The sequence below is a fragment of the Capra hircus genome, chromosome 9 (genome assembly GCF_001704415.2).
Source record: "Capra hircus breed San Clemente chromosome 9, ASM170441v1, whole genome shotgun sequence".
NCBI classification, from domain to species: domain Eukaryota; kingdom Metazoa; phylum Chordata; class Mammalia; order Artiodactyla; family Bovidae; genus Capra; species Capra hircus.
The window spans coordinates 10,260,400-10,278,713 of record NC_030816.1 but is presented as its reverse complement, the minus strand read 5'-3'; the positions used below and the strand labels follow the sequence as shown (position 1 = coordinate 10,278,713).

Genomic DNA, 18,314 nt, shown 5'->3' with positions numbered 1-18,314 from the left:
ACTTTCTGTTTAAAAAGGAGCAGGCATGAGTTACATAGAAAAGTTTTGCCTTAAGGAAGGAATCTGTCAGTTATTACATGTAACACTGACTGAGCAATTCTCAGTTTTTTTTTAAAGTGCTCTTCAATAGAGTAGTAATTATCAGTATTAAAAAATACCTATTACTGACTTTCAAAACATCCATGAGGAATTTAAAGAGAAGAAACATACACAGTAAAATAGATCAATGAAATCAAAAGTTTGTTTTTAAAAAGACTAAAAAATATGATAAACTTATGACAAGGCTGACCAAAATGTACAAAAGGCTATCTGCATCACTGGTGTCAAGAATGAGACAGGAAAACTAAATATGCACGTGTAAAAGAATGAAATAAGATCCCTATCTCATGCCATTCACAAAAGTCAACTCAAAATGGATTAAATCCTTAAATACAAGGCCTGAAATTATAAAACAGAGGAGAATATATACATAAAAGTTCTTTGACATTGGTCTCGGCAATGATATTCTGGGACAGGAAACCTGAAGCAAAGGCAGCAAAAGCAAAAATAAACAAGTGGGACTGCATCAAACTAAAAGGAAAGAGAGGATAAGATACGGGGAAGCCAGAATGAAAAGTTCTAGCACATTTTAAATCATAGCTCCAAAAACAGGAAGAGAGAATATATGGAGTAAAGGCAATTTAAAAAGACTACCGAATTGATGAAAGGTATTGACTCAAACCCATTCACGGATCACAGTCTTGTCGTGGTGAAGACACCTGTGCAACTCAAAGAAGCTATGAGCCATGCTGTGCAGGGCCCCCAGAGACAGATGGATCATAATGAAGAGTTCCTACAAAACGTGGTCCACTGGGGGAGGGAATGGCAACCCATTCCAGTATTCTTGTCACGAGAACCCCATGAGTCATATAAAAAGGCAAAAACACAGGACACCGGAAGATGAGCCCCCCCTCAGGCTGGAAACTGTCCAACATGCTACTGCGGAAGAGTGGAAGGTAATAACCGATAGCTCCAGAAAGAATAAAGCGACTGGGCTAAAGCAGAAATGACGCTCAGTTGTGGATGTGTCTGGTAGTGAAAGTAAAGTCTGACACTGTAAAGAAAAATGGTGCAGAGGAAACCGGAATGTTAGGTTCACAAATCAAGGTAAACTGGACGAGGTCAGGCAGGAGATGGCAAGAGTGGACACAGACATCAGGAATCAGTGAACTAACATGGACTGGAACGGGCGGATTTAATTCAGACGACCATTGCATCTTCCACTGTGGGCAAGAACCCCTTAGAAGAAATGGATTAGCACTCATAATCAACAAAAGAGTTTGAAATGCAGTACTTGGGTGCAATCTCAAAAACAAAAGGACGATCTTGGTCTGTTTCCAAGGCAAACCATTCTGTATCACAGTCATTCAAGTCTATGTCCCAACCACTGATGCCGGAGAAGCTGAAGTTGACAGATTCCATGAAAACCTACAAGACCTTCTGGAACTAACACCAAAAAAAGATGTCCTTTTCATCACAGGGGATTGGAATGCAAAAGTAGGAAGAGAGATCCATAATAACAGGCCAGTTTGGCCTGAGAGTACAAAATGAAGCAGGGCAGAGGCTAACGGAGTTTTGTCAAGGGAGCACGCCGGTCATAGCAAACACCCTTTTCCAACAATCCAAGAGACAACTTTATACATGGACACCACCAGATGGTCAGTATCAAAATCAGACTGATTATGTTCTTTGCAGCCAAAGATGGAGAAGCTCTCTACAGTCAGCAAAAACAAGACCTGGAGCTGCCTGTGGCTCAGATCATGAGCTCCTTATTGGAAAATTCAGGCTTAAATGAAAGGAAGGAAGGAAAACCACTAGGCTATTCAGGTATGACCTAAATCAAATCCCTTATGATTACACAGTGGAGGTGACAAACAGATGCAAGGAATCAGATCTGATAGACAGAGTGCCTGAAGAATGATCAACACAGGCTCATAACATCATACAGGAGGCAGTCACCAAAACCATGACCAAGAAAAAGAAAGGCAAGAAGGCAAAGCGGTTGTCTGAGGAGGCTTCATAAATAGCTGAGAAGAGAAGAGAAGTGAAAGGCAAGGGACAAAGGGACAGATAAACTAAAGGTAGAGTTTCAGAGAATAGCAAGGAGAGATAAGAAAGCCGCCTTAAGTAAACAATGCAAAGAAATACAAGAAAACTATTAAACAGAATGGGAAAGACTAGAGATCTCTTCAAGAAAATTAGAGATACCAAGATAATATTTCATGCAAAGATGGACATGATAAAGGACAGAAATGATAAGAACCTAACAGAAGTAGAAGAGAGTAAGAAGAGGTGGCAAGAATACACCGAACACCTATACAAAAAAAGTCTTAATGACATGAATGACCACAATGGTGTGGTTCATCACCTGGAGCTGGATATCCTGGAGTGTAAAGTCAAATAGGCCTTAGGAAGCATCACTACAAACAGAACTAGTGGAGGTGACATAATTCCAGATGAGCTATTTAAAATCCTAAAAGATGATGTTGTTGCTAAAGTGCTGCACTCAAAATGTTAGTAAATTTGGAAAATTCAGCAGTGGCCTTAGGACTGGAAACAGTCAGTTTTCATACCAATTTCAAAGAAGGGAAATGCCAAAGAAAGTTCAAACTACCAGACAACTGCACTCATTTCACCTGCTAGCTAGGTAAAGCTCAAAATCCTTCAAGCTCAGCCTCAGGAGTACACAACCTGAGAACTTCCAGATGTACAAGCGAGGTTTGGAAAAGGCAGAGGAACCAGAGATCAAATTGCCAACATTCGGTGGATCATAGAAAAAGCAAGGGAGTTCTAGAAAAACATCTACTTCTGCTTCACTGACTACACTAAAGCCTTTGACTATATCACAATAATCTGTGGAAAATTCTTAGAGGTGGGAATACCAGACCACCTTACCTGTCTCCTGAGAAACCTGTAGGTCAAGAAGCACCAGTTAGAACCAGACATGGAATAGCTGAACGGTTTCAAATTGGGAAAGGAGTACGATAAGGCTGTTTATGTCACCCTGCTGATTTAACTTATATGCAGAGTACATCATGAGAAATTCCAGGCTCGATGAGTCACAAGCTAAAATCAAGATTGCTGGGAGAAATCAACAACCTCAGACAATGCAGATGATATCATTCTAATGGCAGAAAGTGAAGAGTAACTAAAGAGCCTCTTGATGAGAGTGAAAGAAGAGAATAAAAATACTGGCTTGAAACAACATTAACAAAACTACGATTACGGCAACCAGTCCCATCACTTCATGGGAAATAGAAGGAGAAAATGTAGAAGCAGTGACAGTTATTTTCCTGGGTTCCAGAATCACTGTGTGCAGTGATTGCAGCCATGAAATTAATAGACACTTGTTCCCTGCTGGCTCAGACAATAAAGAATCCACCTGCAATGTGGGAGACATGGGTTCGATCCCTGGGTTGGGAAGATCCTCTGGAGGAGGGCATGGCAACCCACTCCCGTATTCTTGCCTGGAGAATCCCCATGGACAAAGGAGCCTGATGGGCTACAGTCCATGGGGTCGCAAAGAGACACGACTGAGCGACTAAGCACAGCACACACTCTTTGAAATGAAAGCTATGACAAACCACCACATCATATTAAAAAGCAGAGACATCACTTTGCTGACAAAGTTCTATACAGTCAAAGTTATGGTTTTTCCAGTAGTCATGTATAGATATTTGAGAGCTGAAACATAAAGAAGGCTGAGCGCTAAGGCATTGATGCTTTTGAATTGTGGTACTGAAGAAGACTCTTGAGAGTCCCTTGGACTTCAAGGAGTTCAAACCAGTCAATTCAACCTTCAGGTTTGAATGAATATTTAATTCACTGGATGTTGAAGCTGAAGTTCCAATACTTTGGCCATCTGATGGGAAGAGTAAACTCACTGGAAAAGACCCTGATGCTGGCTGGGAAAGATCGAAGGCAAAGAAGAAGGGGCTGGCAGAGGATGAGATAGTTAGATAGCATCACTGACTCAATGTACATGAATCTGAGCAAACTCCAGAAGATAGAGAATAGAAGAGACTGGTGTGTTACAGTCCATGGGGTTATAGAATTGAATACAACTTAGGAACTGAACATACATAACACTGATTCACATATTTTAAAATCCCAATGAATCCCAACCAGGATAAATAAAAAGATGAAAGTGAAAGTGATGGTTGCTCACTTGTGTGCGACTCTTTGTGACCCTATGGGCTGCAGACCACCAGGCTCCTCAGTCCATAGGATTCTCCAGGCAAGAATACCGGAGGGGGTTGCCATGCCCTCCTCCAGGGGACTTCCCAACCCAGGGATCTAACCTGGGTCTCCTGCATTGTTGGCAGATTCTTTACCATATGAGTCACCAGGGAAGCCCATTTATCTTTAAATGTTGTGTTAGTCACTCAGCCATGTCTGACTCTTTGCAACCCCATGGACTGCAGCCTGCCAGGCTCCTCTGTCCATGAGATTCTCCAGGCAGGAATACATCACAGTAAAACTGCAGAGCACTGGGAATTCCCCGGTGTTCCAGTGGTTAAGACTCTGTGCTTCCATTCCAGGGGATCCAGGTTTGATCCTGTCAGGGAACTAAGATCTCACAAGCTGCACAGTGAGCCATAAATAAATATATAAAACACAATGCTTTTAAACTTAAGTAAATTTTTCTAATGTACTTTTTAATCAAAACAATTACGACTGATATTAAAAACTTTCATCATTAAGGAGTTTTCAATTGTTTAGCTTTTACTGCAAAAAACATAAAAGTTTAAAAATACTTTATTTACATGCAAATACATAGTAAAATTATCTCACCTATATAAAAACAGATCTTTGGCAAGTCGCTTAGGTCCAATGATTTTGAAGATAATTTCATATGTTTCAAGTGCCTTCCGATGAACTCCACCCGGTAATGCTGGATGTAGACATTGAGCCAGGCGCTTGCCTATGGTCAACTTTTTGGGCACTACTTGGTATTTTGCATTATTTTGTAAAACCTTGAAGAAAACATCAATTCAGTTGAGAAGGAATATTGCATTTCATTTTACTTCCATTTTCTGGCATAGTATTATCAAAAATCCTTGATATAGGACTTCAAAGGAGAAAAAATTATAGAGGATGTAAAAAAAAAAAAACCTTTTGTTTTTGTCAGTTACATCAATAAAACTAGCTTGAAAATTAAAACTGATGATTTAAAAATATTTACTAATTTGTTTAAAAAAAATCAACTTGTTACATGTAAACAGAAATAACATTTTTATGAAAAATAATAGTATTTTCCAAAATAAATTTGCTCAGAAGAAAGGTACTATTTTAGATTTTTGAAAATCTTTTAACAGCCTTCAACCTTTTTTTTTGATACACTGTTTGAAATATATTTAGAAAACTGAACCTCAACAAAAACATGTAGTTGGAAGAGGAACAACCACCGCTGTAGTATATCATATTACAGCAAGAACACACATGAGTTTATACTTGTCCATTCACTTTTACTACTTTCCCAATTGGACCAAATACATATTGCTGTATTTATTCAAACACAACATTTCTTTAGAAAAGATGGTCAAGGTAGAATTTATGGAAGATACAAACTCATAAATACCACCCAAAGGAGATTAATTTATTTAAATAATAGAAGACTTATAAATGAAGTTCTTCAGGGTATTATGGCAAAATGCTAGTAGTAGAAAATAAACATTCAGAATGAATATGGTACAACGAGAACTGGAACTGAGATGAAACACGAAGTCCTTTATTTTAGAAAATAAAGAACTGAGGTTAAAATATATAAAATGATTATTCTGCCAAAGGCAGTACAAAAGCAAAGCACTAGATCCTTCCAGTTCATAAAAAAACAAAGTAAAAAATTGAAAGGTCTGAGGTCCACTTAGATATAACATTTTCAATGGTCTTCAATCCAGTCTTAAATTGGATGTAACCAATATAAATAAAACTAGACTTACAAATGCAAAGCAAATCAAGGCCACAACATCAGTAGGAATTCAACTACAAAAAATATTTTTTAAACTAGCTGCCTTCCATTTCTAAAACATTAATTTGAATTTTAGATGTAGGAGCAAAGAATCAATATTTACACATATTTGAAAGAAAAGTATAAATCATTATTACCAGAAGTTCCTCTGTAGAAGGAAAGTTAATGATCTATAACACAAAATGCTTCAATAAAGAAATTCTACTAATATCAAGTAAAAATTTTTAATAAAGCAAAATATGGCACTAGTTTCTAAAATCATCTGAGTTTGAAAACTTGTATAAATAAGGTGAAAATTTAGTATATTAATAAATGATAAAATTTTAAACTAAAACATATTTAGACTATCTGCAACAGATTCGTACATATATAACCCTTGCCTTGTATCACCACGACTTTAGTTAAGTTTCACTGATGCATTGCATATCCTATGGTGCAGTATCTGGATACAGTGGAATCTGTTTTCATGATATTGATAACTATAAAAAATTAATTATGTACTTAATTAGGCAAATTAATTTCCAGTTTAATGAACTGCTTTTACACACAGTTCCTACTAGTAGCAGTGTCAGTTGCTCCGTTGTGACCGACTCTTTTCAACCCCATGGACTGTAGCCTGCCATGTTCCTCTGTCCATGGGATTCTGCAGGCAAGAATACTGGAGTGAGTTGCCACTTCCTCCTCCAGGGGATCTCCCAACCCAGAGGTGGAACCCCCATCTCGTACATCTCCTGCACTGGCAGGTGGGTTCTTTACCACTGGGGCCACCTGGGAAGCCCCAAACATACATTTTATATCCAGGCAGTTCTGAGTTATAGTCAGTGCCTTTTACAAAAGTGTAAAAAGCTTTTTACAAGCCTGAGTTCCCACTAAGTCTTCAGAAAAGAGATCCTTCAAGATAAGTAAAAACCTAACTACCTTTAAACAAACTCATACTTTTAGATGCAATTTCTTGGGGATATTGTAAAAATTCTGAGAATTTATCAAACCTCAAATGATAAATGTTAGAAGTCAACATGTCAAACAGAAGTTTGTGCATCTCATTTTAAGCTAAGTCCATGGCACATTGAAAATGGAAGTTTTTCTTTTTAAATTATCAGGGTAATTATCTATAGTAAGTATTAAAGTTGAAAACTATTGTCCTTGATATGCATTTCAGGACAAATTGTATGATAAACTGATGATGTTAAAATAGTTATGAGAAGAGCTCACTTTTCCTATCTGTTCCCCTGGTCCACTTAATATTTATAAGCATTCGTATTCAATACACGCTATAAAAAACAAACCTAAAGAAGCCCCCAATATCAAAACTATGGGTACGAAGTGAGAAAATTTTGATGTAAGTTTGAAAAAAAAGGGGGTCAAAATCCAAAGCTGCGAGTTGAACAGTGATGCCACTATATTAACAATGGATAAAAACCAGACATGTCAAAAAGGATCATTCAAGGCCTAGCTCCAAGGCATAAGCAATTGCTTGTCACTTTTGTAAAAAGCACTGGGTATAACTAAGAACTGCCTGGATATAAAATATTTCTTTAATGCTATATTCCATTTGGAAAGGACACAGCAGTTAGTGCTTTTCAGTGCAGCTCTTCATTTTGCTGCCGGGAACTCCAGAACCATACCTGATACTCAATTATAAAAACTTGTTAACCTTCATGGTTAGCACATTTGCTTCCTAATCTTGCATTTACACATAATAATAGATTAACTATATTTTTCAAGTACTCTTGTGGTTTGGGCCTCAAAAAAAAAAAAAAAAGCCTAACTACAAAGGCATGCAATTAATGAAGTAAAATAGCAGAATCAAAAGTAATTCAGCCTGGCACTCTGTGATGACCTAGAGGGGTGGGCTAGGGAGTGGGGAGGACGGCTCAGGAAGGAGGAGTCATATATAATTATAACTGATTCTCATTGTTGTATGGCAGGAAGCAACACAGCATTTTATTAAAAAAATAAAGAGGGAAATGTTCTAGATTGGAGAATTTAAAAAACTAATTCTGAGGTTATGTTTTTAAATTCTTTACTTCAAGGTTTAGAGACATCCAGAAAATACAGATGCAGATTTCTGATTTATATCCCTTCTTATGAAATGAGACATACCTTATTAAGTTTTCCAAGTGCTGATATCAAATCCGCCCACTCACTGGAGTATTCAAAATTCTTCAGTGCTTTGTCAACTGCAGCTACATAGTTCCTGTATTTGGAGTCACTCAGTAACTCCAGCTCTTCTGTGTTCATCCTCCCACAGCGTCCTCCTAGAGACCAATTCCAAAGTCATGTAAAATCATTACCTACAAAAACAAAGTTTGCAGAAGGAACCAAAGTTACAAAGCAAAGTATTAAAATGGGTTCAGATCTAGTGGCTAACGTTAAAATGTATTTTGAGTTAGAAGTGATCAACACTAGGCAGCTACCATTCAGGGTCATGGAAGTATTCAAAGACAGCTTCAGAGATAACCACTCATGTGTCCCTTCCTAGGGAGAAGTGGCTGTGAGCACTTGGGGCTTACGAAAAAGTAGGAAATATTCCTGCACTTAGTTCAAATTAGAAATCATGTTATTTCCCTGTCATATTTGCCAATATAACACTTTTGATACACATATACCTCTTCTTTGTTTTGATCCTAAAATGTTATAAGACTGGTTAGATTAGAAACATCAGGGACTTTAAAAACAACAACAATAGGAAAAAAAAAAAGAAATGAATGACTTGGAAATCATCTTATTTTATTAAGCAATAAAAGTATGGGCATATAGTATGAAAGAACATTAACTTTTGGGAACTAATAAAACTTCTAATAAAACTGGGCTTCCCTGATGGCCCAGTGGTAAAGAATCTGCCTGCTAATGCAGGAGACACTGGTTCGATTCCTTATCCAGGAAGATCCCACATGCCTCAGAGCAATTAAGCCCGTGCACCTTAATTATTGAAACTGTGCTCTAGAGCCTGGGAACCACAACTACTGAGCCCATGGTGCCCCAGCTACTGAAGCCCACATGTCCTAAAGCCCAGGCTCCACAAAAAGAGAAGCCATCATAACGAGAAGCCTGCGCTAGCCCTGCTTGCCGCAACTAGAGAAAAGCCTGCAAAGCAACAGAGACCCAGCACACAAACAAACAGAAACTTCTAATAAGACTGACAATTATATGTGGTAGTTTAAAATATGTCCACAAATCCTTCAATATTACTTTAAAAAATCAGCGCCTAATTCTCCAGTCCCTTGGGCTGGATTCTGGGACTCAGTTCTAATGAAAATAATAAGGCAGAAGTGACAATGTGTAATGGCCAAGACTAGGTCATAAAAGCACTTCAGCTTCGTCCCTGCTCTCTCTCTGTTAGGGCACAGGCTCCGGGGAAAGCCAGCTGCAACGGCACAAGGACACTTCAAGGAGCCTTATGGAGGCGTTCCTGCGGTAAGGAACCGAGGCTTTCTGCCAACAGCCTTGTGAGTGAGCCATCTCTGAAGAAGACCCTTCATCCCCAGGCAAGCCTTGATTTGACTGTAGTACCAAATGACATCTTGACTGATTTCACAAGAGACTGTGTGCCAGAACTACATAGCTTAAGCCTCTCGAATTCATGGTCTACAGAAATTCTGCTGCTTTAGGCCACTGAGTTAGGGAGTAATAGCTACACAGCAGTAGAATAGATAACACAGAGCACTAACAAGGATTTAATTGAGGCTCAATTTTAAAATCAATGTGGGAGGACTTCCCTGGTGGTCCAGTGGTAAAGAATCTACCTTGCAACTCAGGGGACAACAGTTTGATCCCTGGTCGGGGAGGATTCCACATGACGAAGGGCAATTAAGCCCACGCGTCACAACTTCTGAGCCTGCACTCTAGAGCCTGTCAGCTGCAAGTATGGAGCCTGCACCTAGAGCCTGTACTTTACAGCATGAGAATCCACCACAATGAGAGGCCTGCGCAACGCAATGGGGACCCAACACAGCCAATAAATAAATTAATTTAAAAAGTCAATGTGGGGACTTCCCAGGTGGTCCAGTGGTTAAGAGTTTGCCTTCCAATGCCCAGGGTGTGGGTTCTATCGCTGGCTGAGGAGCTGAGATCCCACATGCCTCAGGGCCAAAAAACCAAAACATAAAACAAGCAGTATTGTAACAAATTCAATAAAGACTTTAAAAACAGTCAACATCAAAAAATCTTTCCCACACCTACATAAAAACCAATTCAAAATGAATCATCTAAATTTAACAGCTAGAACTATAAAACTCATAGAAGAAAATACAAGAATAAATCCTCATGATTTATTCTAGGCCTTCTTAGGATTTCTCAGGATTAACACTAAAAGCAGAATAAGCAATACAACCACAAGAAAGGGGAAACAAATGAACTGGACTTCATCAAAATGAAAAATCTTTGTGCTTGGGCTTCCCTAGTGGTCCAGTGGTTAAAAATCTGCCTGCCAGCGCAGTGGACACGGGTTCAATCCCTCATCTGGGAAGATCCCAAATGCTGCGTGCGGGACAACTTAGCCTGTGTGCCACAACTACTGAGGCCTGCGGGCCTAGAGCCAATGCTCTGCAACAAGAGAAGCCACTGCGATGAGAAGCCCATGAGCTACAACAAAGAGCGGCTCCCACTCCTGCAGCTAGAGAAAGCCCTCGCACAGCAACAAAGACCCAGAGCAGCTGTAGATAAAATAAATCAATACATCTTAAAAAAAGAAGAAAGAACTCTGCGCTTCAAAAGATGTCATCAACAAAGTAAAAAGACAACTGACAGAATGGAAGAAAATATATCTCCCATATTTCTGATGAGACACTTGAATCGTATAAATAAAGGACTCTTGCTGCTACTGCTGCTGCTAAGTCGCTTCAGTCGTGTCCGACTCTGTGCGACCCCATAGACGGCAGCCCACCAGGCTCCGCCGTCCCTGGGATTCTCCAGGCAAAAACACTGAAGTGGGTTGCCATTTCCTTCTCCAATGAATGAAAGTGAAAAGTGAAAGGGAAGTCGCTCAGTCATGTCTGACTCTTCACGACCCCATGGACTCTTACAAGTCAATAATAAAAGGACAAATAATTTAAAATGGGTAAAGAATCTGAAGAGTCGTTTCTCCAATGAAGATACATGAATGGTCAATAACTACCATTATTGAAGTGATACTCAACATCATTAACCATCAGGAAAATGCAAATCAGAACCATATTTCACCCAGACTGGGATTGCTAAAATAAAAAGGACAGTAAGTATTGACAAAGGTATGGAGAAACTGGTACCCTGGTACACTGCTGGTGGGAATGTAAATTGGTGCAGCCGCTTTGGAACGTAGTCCGGCAGTTCTCAAAAGGTTAAACATAGAACTACCATACAACCCAACAATGCTACTCCTAGGTATGGTACATATACACAAGAGAAATGAAAACATGTTCACACAGAAACTTGTACATTAATGTTAAGAAGCATTATTGATAATAGCCAAGAAGGAGAAACAAATCAAATGTCCACCAACTGATGGATGAATACATAAAAAACAATGGACTATTACTAGACTATAAAAAGGAATGAAGTGCCGATACATACGACAACAGGGACGAACTCTGAAAACATTACACTAAGGGAAAAAATATCGCTCACCAAACACCACGTATTTTATTTTTCTATTAAATGATAGTTGCAGTGGTAGAGAATTCTATTTTCTGTTAACCAATCATGCTATAATGGTATTAAGTGAATAATAGTTACGTAACCACAATAGTAAAAGTTGTTTATCAATCTTCACGATCAACAGCCAGACAAAAAATAAAAGACAATTACAATTTCAAGCTATGACAGAAACATGATTAACCTAACAATATCAAATAACTGCATACAATTTAGGGGGTTAGGTAGAGTGACGGGTAAGCGGAATGCATACATACATGCGCATGTTTCCAGCTACCCAGTCAGTCCACGTCTTTTGGTTGGTGCATTTAATCCATTTACATTTGAGGTAACTATCAATATGTATGATCCTATTGCCATTTTCTTAATTGTTTTGTGTTTATTTTTTTTAGGTCTTTTCTTTATCTTGTGTTTCATGCCAAGAGAAGCTCCTTTAGCATTTGTTGTATAAAATAAAAGAAGAAAGAAAGAAAAAACCTACAGAATGGGAGAAAATATCTGCTAATGATGCAACAGAGAAGGGCTTAATTTCCAAAATATACAAACAGCTCAAACAACAACAACAAAAAGCAAACAACAAATCAAAAAACAGGCAGAAGACCTAAATATGTCTCCAAACAACAGGTCTCCAAAGAAGAAATACAAAAGGCCAACAGGTACATGAAAAGATGCTCAACATCACTACTTCTTAGAGAAACGCAAATCAAAACCACAACGATACCATCTCACACTGGTCAGCACGGCCATTATTAAAAACTCCACAAATAGCAAATGGCGGAAATAATGTGGAGAAAAGGGAACTATATTCAGTATCCTATGATCAATCATATCAGAAAACAATATAAAAAAGAGATTTATAGATGTGTATAACTGAATCACTTTGTATACGGCATAAATTAATACTTTGTAAATCAACTACGTTTCAATAAAAAAAAAACTGTTTATAAGGATGGTTACACAGCTCTATGAATGAACTGAAAACCACTGAATCATATATTCTAAATAGGTGAATTGCATAATATGTGAATTGTATCTCAATAAGATATATAGCTATATTTACGTGTATATATGTAGGTTTGGGTAAGCTCTGGGAGTTGGTGATGGACAGGGAGGCCTGGCATGCTGCAGTTCATGGGGGCGCAAAGAGCTGGACATGACTGAGTAACTGAACTGAACCTGGGGACTGTTTAAGTGTGTTATCACATTCCAAGGATGTATATGAACATATCATTTAAAGCATCATGTAATATATAATATCAACAACATAACTGTCTATTATGAAAGAAAAAACACCTAAAAATGTTATGAAGATAATCTTTCCAAACTTTTTTGAGGGAACAAAAAATTATCATTCAGTAACTGTTACCATCTAACAGATGACTGTGGCAATTATTGACAAGTCTATTTCATTTTGATCAAAAGTTCCAAATTTCAATGTTGACACTTTCAGTAAATGATCTTTGGCAAATCATTTATTTAATCAATAAAGCCAGTTACTCCAGAAAATTGGTAAATGCCCCTGGAGGGCTAACAATATGGAGAGAAAAACAGACCTACTAGGTATTTCATAAATAGGTTAAGATTACCCACTAGAGACCTGATGCCCTATACTTCTCCCAGTCGGACCTGATCTCAAACCTTCAAACAGCATATATGCTGAAACTCTAAACACATGATCAACAATCTCTGCAGGTCCTGCCACATTCTGGTCTTAATTATATTCTAAGGAAAATACCTTCTAAGCAACTCAGTCGCTCATTCGTGTCCGACTCTTTGCCACCCCGTGAACCGCAGCACGCCAGGCCTCCTTGTCCATCACCTACTCCCGGAGTCCACCCAAACCCCGTCCATTGAGTCGGTGATGCCATCCAACTATCTCATCCTCTGTTGTCCCCTTCTCCTCCTGCCCTCAATTTTTCCAAGCATCAGGGTCTTTTCAAATGAGTCAGCTCTTCGCATCAAGTGGCCAAAGTATTGGAGTTTCAGTTTCAGCATCAGTCCTTCCAATGAATACCCAGGACTGAACTTCTTTAGGATGGACTGGTTGGATCTCCTTGCAGTCCAAGGGACTCTCAAGAGTCTTCTCCAACACCACAGTTCAAAAGCATCAATTCTTCTGCGCTCAGCTTTCTTTATAGTCCAACTCTCACATTCATACATGACCACTGGAAAAACCACAGCCTCGACTAGACGGACCTTTGTTGACGAAGTAATATCTCTGCTTTTCAATATGCTGTCTAGGCTGGTCATAACTTTCCTTCGAGGGAGTAAGCGTCTCTTAATTTCATGGCTGCAAACACCATCTGCAGTGATTTTGGAGTCCAAAAAAATAAAGTCAGCCACTGTTTCCCCATCTATTTGCCATGAAGTGATGGGACCAGACGCCATGATCTTCGTTTTCTGAATGTTGAGCTTTAAGCCAACTTTTTCACTCTCCTCTTTCACTTTCATCAAGAGGCTCTTTAGTTCTTCTTCACTTTCTGGCATAAGGGTGGTATCATCTGCATATCTGAGGTTATTGATATTTCTCCCAGCAAACTTGATTCCAGCTTGTGCTTCCTCCAGCCAAGCGTTTCTCATGATGTACTCTGCATATAAGTTAAAAAAGCAGGGTGACAATATACAGCCTTGGTACTCCTTTTCCTATTTGGAACCAGTCTGTTGTTCCATGTCCAGTTCTAACTGTTGCTTCCTGGCCTGTATACAGGTTTCTCAAGAGGCAGGTCAGGTGGTCTGGTATTTCCATCTCTTTCAGATTGTGATCCACACATTCAAAGGCATTGGCATAGTCAATGAAGCAGAAATAGATGTTTTTCTGGAACTCTCTTGCTTTTTTGATGATCCAGCGGAGGTTGCCAATTTGATCTCTGGTTCCTCTGCCTTTTCTAAGTCCAACTTGAACATCTGGGAGTTCACGGTTCATGTATTGCTGAAGCCTGGCTTGGAGAATTTTGAGCATTACTTTACTAGCATGTGAGATGAGTGCAATTGTGTGGTAGTTTGAGTATTCTTTGGCATTGCCTTTCTTTGGGATTGGAATGAAAACTGACCTTTTCCAGTCCTGTGGCCACTGCTGAGTTTCCCACATTTATTGGCATATTGAGTGCAGCACTTTCACAGCATCATCTTTCAGGATTTGAAAGAGCTCAACTGGAATTCCATCACCTCCACTAGCTTTGTTCGTAGTGATCCTTTCTAAGGTCCACTTGACTTCACATTCCAGGATGTCTGGCTCTAGGTGAGTGATCACACCATCATGATTATCTGAGTCGTGAAGCTCTTTTTTGTACAGTTCTTCTGTGTATTCTTGCCATCTCTTCTTAATATCTTCTGCTTCTGTTAGGTCCATACCATTTCTGTTCTTTACTGAGCCCATCTTTGTATGAAATGTTTGCTTGGTATCTCTAATTTTCTCGAAGAGATCTCTAGTCTCTCCCATTCTATTGTTTTCCTCTATTTCTTTGCACTGATCACTGAGGAATGCTTTCTTATCTCTCCTTGCTATTCTTTGGAACTCTGCATTCAAATGGGTATATCCTTCCTTTTCTCCTTTGCTTTTCGCTTTCCTTCTTTTCACAGCTATTTGTAAGGCCTCCTCAGAGAGCCATTTTGCTTTTTTGCATTTCTTTTTCTTGGGGGATTGTCTTGATTCCTATCTCCTATACAATGTCACGAACCTCCATCCAGAAGTTCATAAGGCCCTCTATCTATGAGATCTAGTCCCTTAAATCTATTTCTCACTTCCACTGTATAGTCATAAGAGATTTAGGTTATACCTGAATGGTCTAGTGTTTTCCTCCACTTTGTTCAATTTGAGTCTAAATTTGGCAATAAGGAGTTCATGATCTGAGCCACAGTCAGCTCCTGGTCTTGTTTTCACTGACTGTATAGAGCTTCTCCATCTTTGGCTGCAAAGAATATAATCAATCTGATTTTGGTGTTGACCATCTGGTGATGTCCATGTGTAGAGTCTTCTCTTGTGTTGTTGGAAGAGGGTGTTTGCTATGACCAGTGCATCTTCTTGACAAAACTCTATTAGTCTTTGCCCTGCTTCATTCCGTATTCCAAGGCCAAATTTGCCTGTTACTCCAGGTGTTTCTTGACTTCCTATTTTTGCATTCCAGTCCCCTATAATGAAAAGGACATCTTTTTTGGGTGTTAGTTCTAGAAGGTCTTGGAGGTCTTCATAGAACTGTTCAACTTCAGCTTTCTTCAGCGTTACTGGTTGGGGCATAAACTTGGATTACCATGATACTGAATGGTTTGCTTTGGAAACAAACAGAGATCATTCTGTCATTTTTGAGATTGCATCCAAGTACTGCATTTTGGATTCTTTTGTTGACTACGATGGCTGCTCCATTTCTTCTAAGGGATTCCTGCCCACAGTAGTAGATATAATGGTCATCTGAGTTAAATTCACCCATTCCAGTCCCTCTTAGTTCACTGATTCCTAGAATGTCAATGTTCACTCTTGCCATCTCCTGTTTGACCACTTCCAACTTGCCCTAACATTCCAGGTTCCTATGAAATATTGCTCTTTACAGCATAGAACCTTGCTTCTATCACCAGTCACATCCACAACTGGGTGTTGTTTTGCTTTGGCTCCATCCCTTCATTCTTTCTGGATTATTTCTCCATTGATCTCCAGTAGCATATTGGGCACCTACCGACCTGCGGAGTTCATCTTTCCGTGTCCTATCTTTTTGCCTTTTCTTACTGTTCATGGGGTTCTCAAGGCAAGAATACTGAAGTGGCTTGCCATTCCCTTCTCCAGTGGACCACATTCTGTCAGACCTCTCCACCGTGACCTGTCCGTCTTGGGTGGCCCCACACAGCATAGCTTAGTTTCACTGAGTTAGACAAGGCCATGGTCCACGTGATCAGATTGGCCTGTTGTCTGTGATTGTGGTTTCTGTCTGTCTGCCCTCTGATGCCCTCTCTCAGTGCCTACTGTCTTACTTGGGTTTCTCTTACCTTGGACGTGGGGTATCTCTTCACAGCAGCTCCAGCAAAGCGCAGCCGTTGCTCCTTACCTTGAACATGGGGTAGCTCCTCTCGGCCACCACCCCTGTGCTTCACTAAATGGCAGGCACTGTTCAAATGCTTTTCATATTTTCATTCATTTAACCATATCTGATCTTTTGAAGTATAGGTGCTTCTTACTATTATTACTGTCCAATTAAGAGATAAACTGAGGCATAGAAATACACAGGATTCAGTTAACTGCCAGAGCAAGGGATTTACATGTAGGCAATCTGGCTTTAGAGTTCTAACTCAAAAACACTACTCTTCACTCTCATGGAGACTGTTTTCCTTCTTATACCCAAACCTAACTCAGGGCCACAGAGTGAAGTGTCTCTCTTATTCCCCCTGTTAACACTTACCTGTCAAAATCCCAATCCTGGTTGAGTTCAATTATGCCTGAACCCAAGCAACAGAACATTGCTGGAGAAAACTTACACAACCAAGCTGATCGACTGCACTTAAATTGAGAAACACCAACCTCAAATGCTCTTCTAATCCATTACATTTCTCTCATAACCTTACCTGCTTGACACAACTATTTCATACCTTCTCTTCTTAAAGCTCTAATGCCACTGTTCTCAATCATTGCTAAAGACTGAGCTTCAAAGTAAGAAAACAGAAGAAAAAGGAACACTTTCATATTCCCTCCAACAAATCTCCAAACCTGTCTCCAATTAAACCCACACTCTCCACTTTCCCTCCTATCCTGGGAACAAGGGACCCTCTTCCTTTTGCTGTGTTCTGGATTCCACCTCGTCTACCTTCTCTACACTTGTCCCTAATTGCTTTATTGGCCTACTCTCCTCACTCAGTACCAGTGTCTCCTTCTCTCCAAGATCATTCTCCGTCAGCTGCGGACAAGCCCTGGAATCTCTCAGGGTGAAAAAGTAAAATCCTTAGCCTCCCCGTGACCCCTCACAGGCTCTCTGGCTACCAACCCATCTCTCTTCTCTTTTATTACAAAACTTGTTGAAAAATTTCTCTGTGCTCACTACTTCATTTCCTTATCTCCTATTCGCTCCTTGGTCTACTTTAAAAATGCCTGACGATGCATGACCCCTCATATAAAGATCATGTTTCGTGACCAATCATATAAAGGTCACTTCTCTAGGCCTTCACCTTCATCAGCTTTTCAGCAGTATTCAGTACCTTGTTCTTAGCCCTCAAGGTACGCTCTGACTTCTCTAGAAGTTGGAGCTGAGTCTTTTTCAGTCTTATGCTGGCTCCTTTGCTGTACTGAAATTTTATTTTTCTATTATTAAGTGCTGAAATACCTCAAGGCTCAGTCAAGAGCTCTCCTCTCTTCTCTCTCTCCTGAGTTCTCTCGTCTAGCTCTATAGTTTCAAACAGCGTTTAAATGGTATAGCCTAAATATATAACCGCCTCTTCTATGATTTCCTCTCCTATTCTTCTAACCAGTTGATGTCAACTCCAGCACACCACTGAATCCTACTTCTATTCTTGAGCTCTATAATCCAACATCCACAGAGAAGTCAGAGATCTTTTAAAACTGCATCACTGTAAGAACATTTAAACTCAAACACAGCAACAAGTTTTGCACTGCAGAGGATCTTGCATTTGCTATTCTGCACACCTGGCAATTCTTAGGTCAACTCTGTGTGTGGCAAATTCTTTCCTATCTCCAAGT

General features: G+C 39.5%; 1 protein-coding gene across 6 annotated transcripts in view; it reads right to left on the bottom strand.

The window, feature by feature from the left end:
* DOPEY1 (dopey family member 1) overlaps positions 1–18,314 on the bottom strand; it is a 114,402-nt gene that overhangs the window by 78,186 nt on the left and 17,902 nt on the right. For 5 of the 6 annotated variants that reach the window (XM_018052920.1, XM_018052923.1, XM_018052921.1 and 2 more), the window contains exons 2-3: positions 8,114–8,304; positions 4,834–5,015 (exon numbers count right to left, since the gene is read on the bottom strand). In XM_018052920.1, coding sequence (XP_017908409.1) covers positions 4,834–5,015; positions 8,114–8,251 — 320 coding nt within the window. In that variant the 5' untranslated portion in view covers positions 8,252–8,304. Of the gene's footprint in view, positions 1–4,833; positions 5,016–8,113; positions 8,305–18,314 lie in introns of those variants that run through there. The other variant, XM_018052922.1, reaches the window with a different exon arrangement.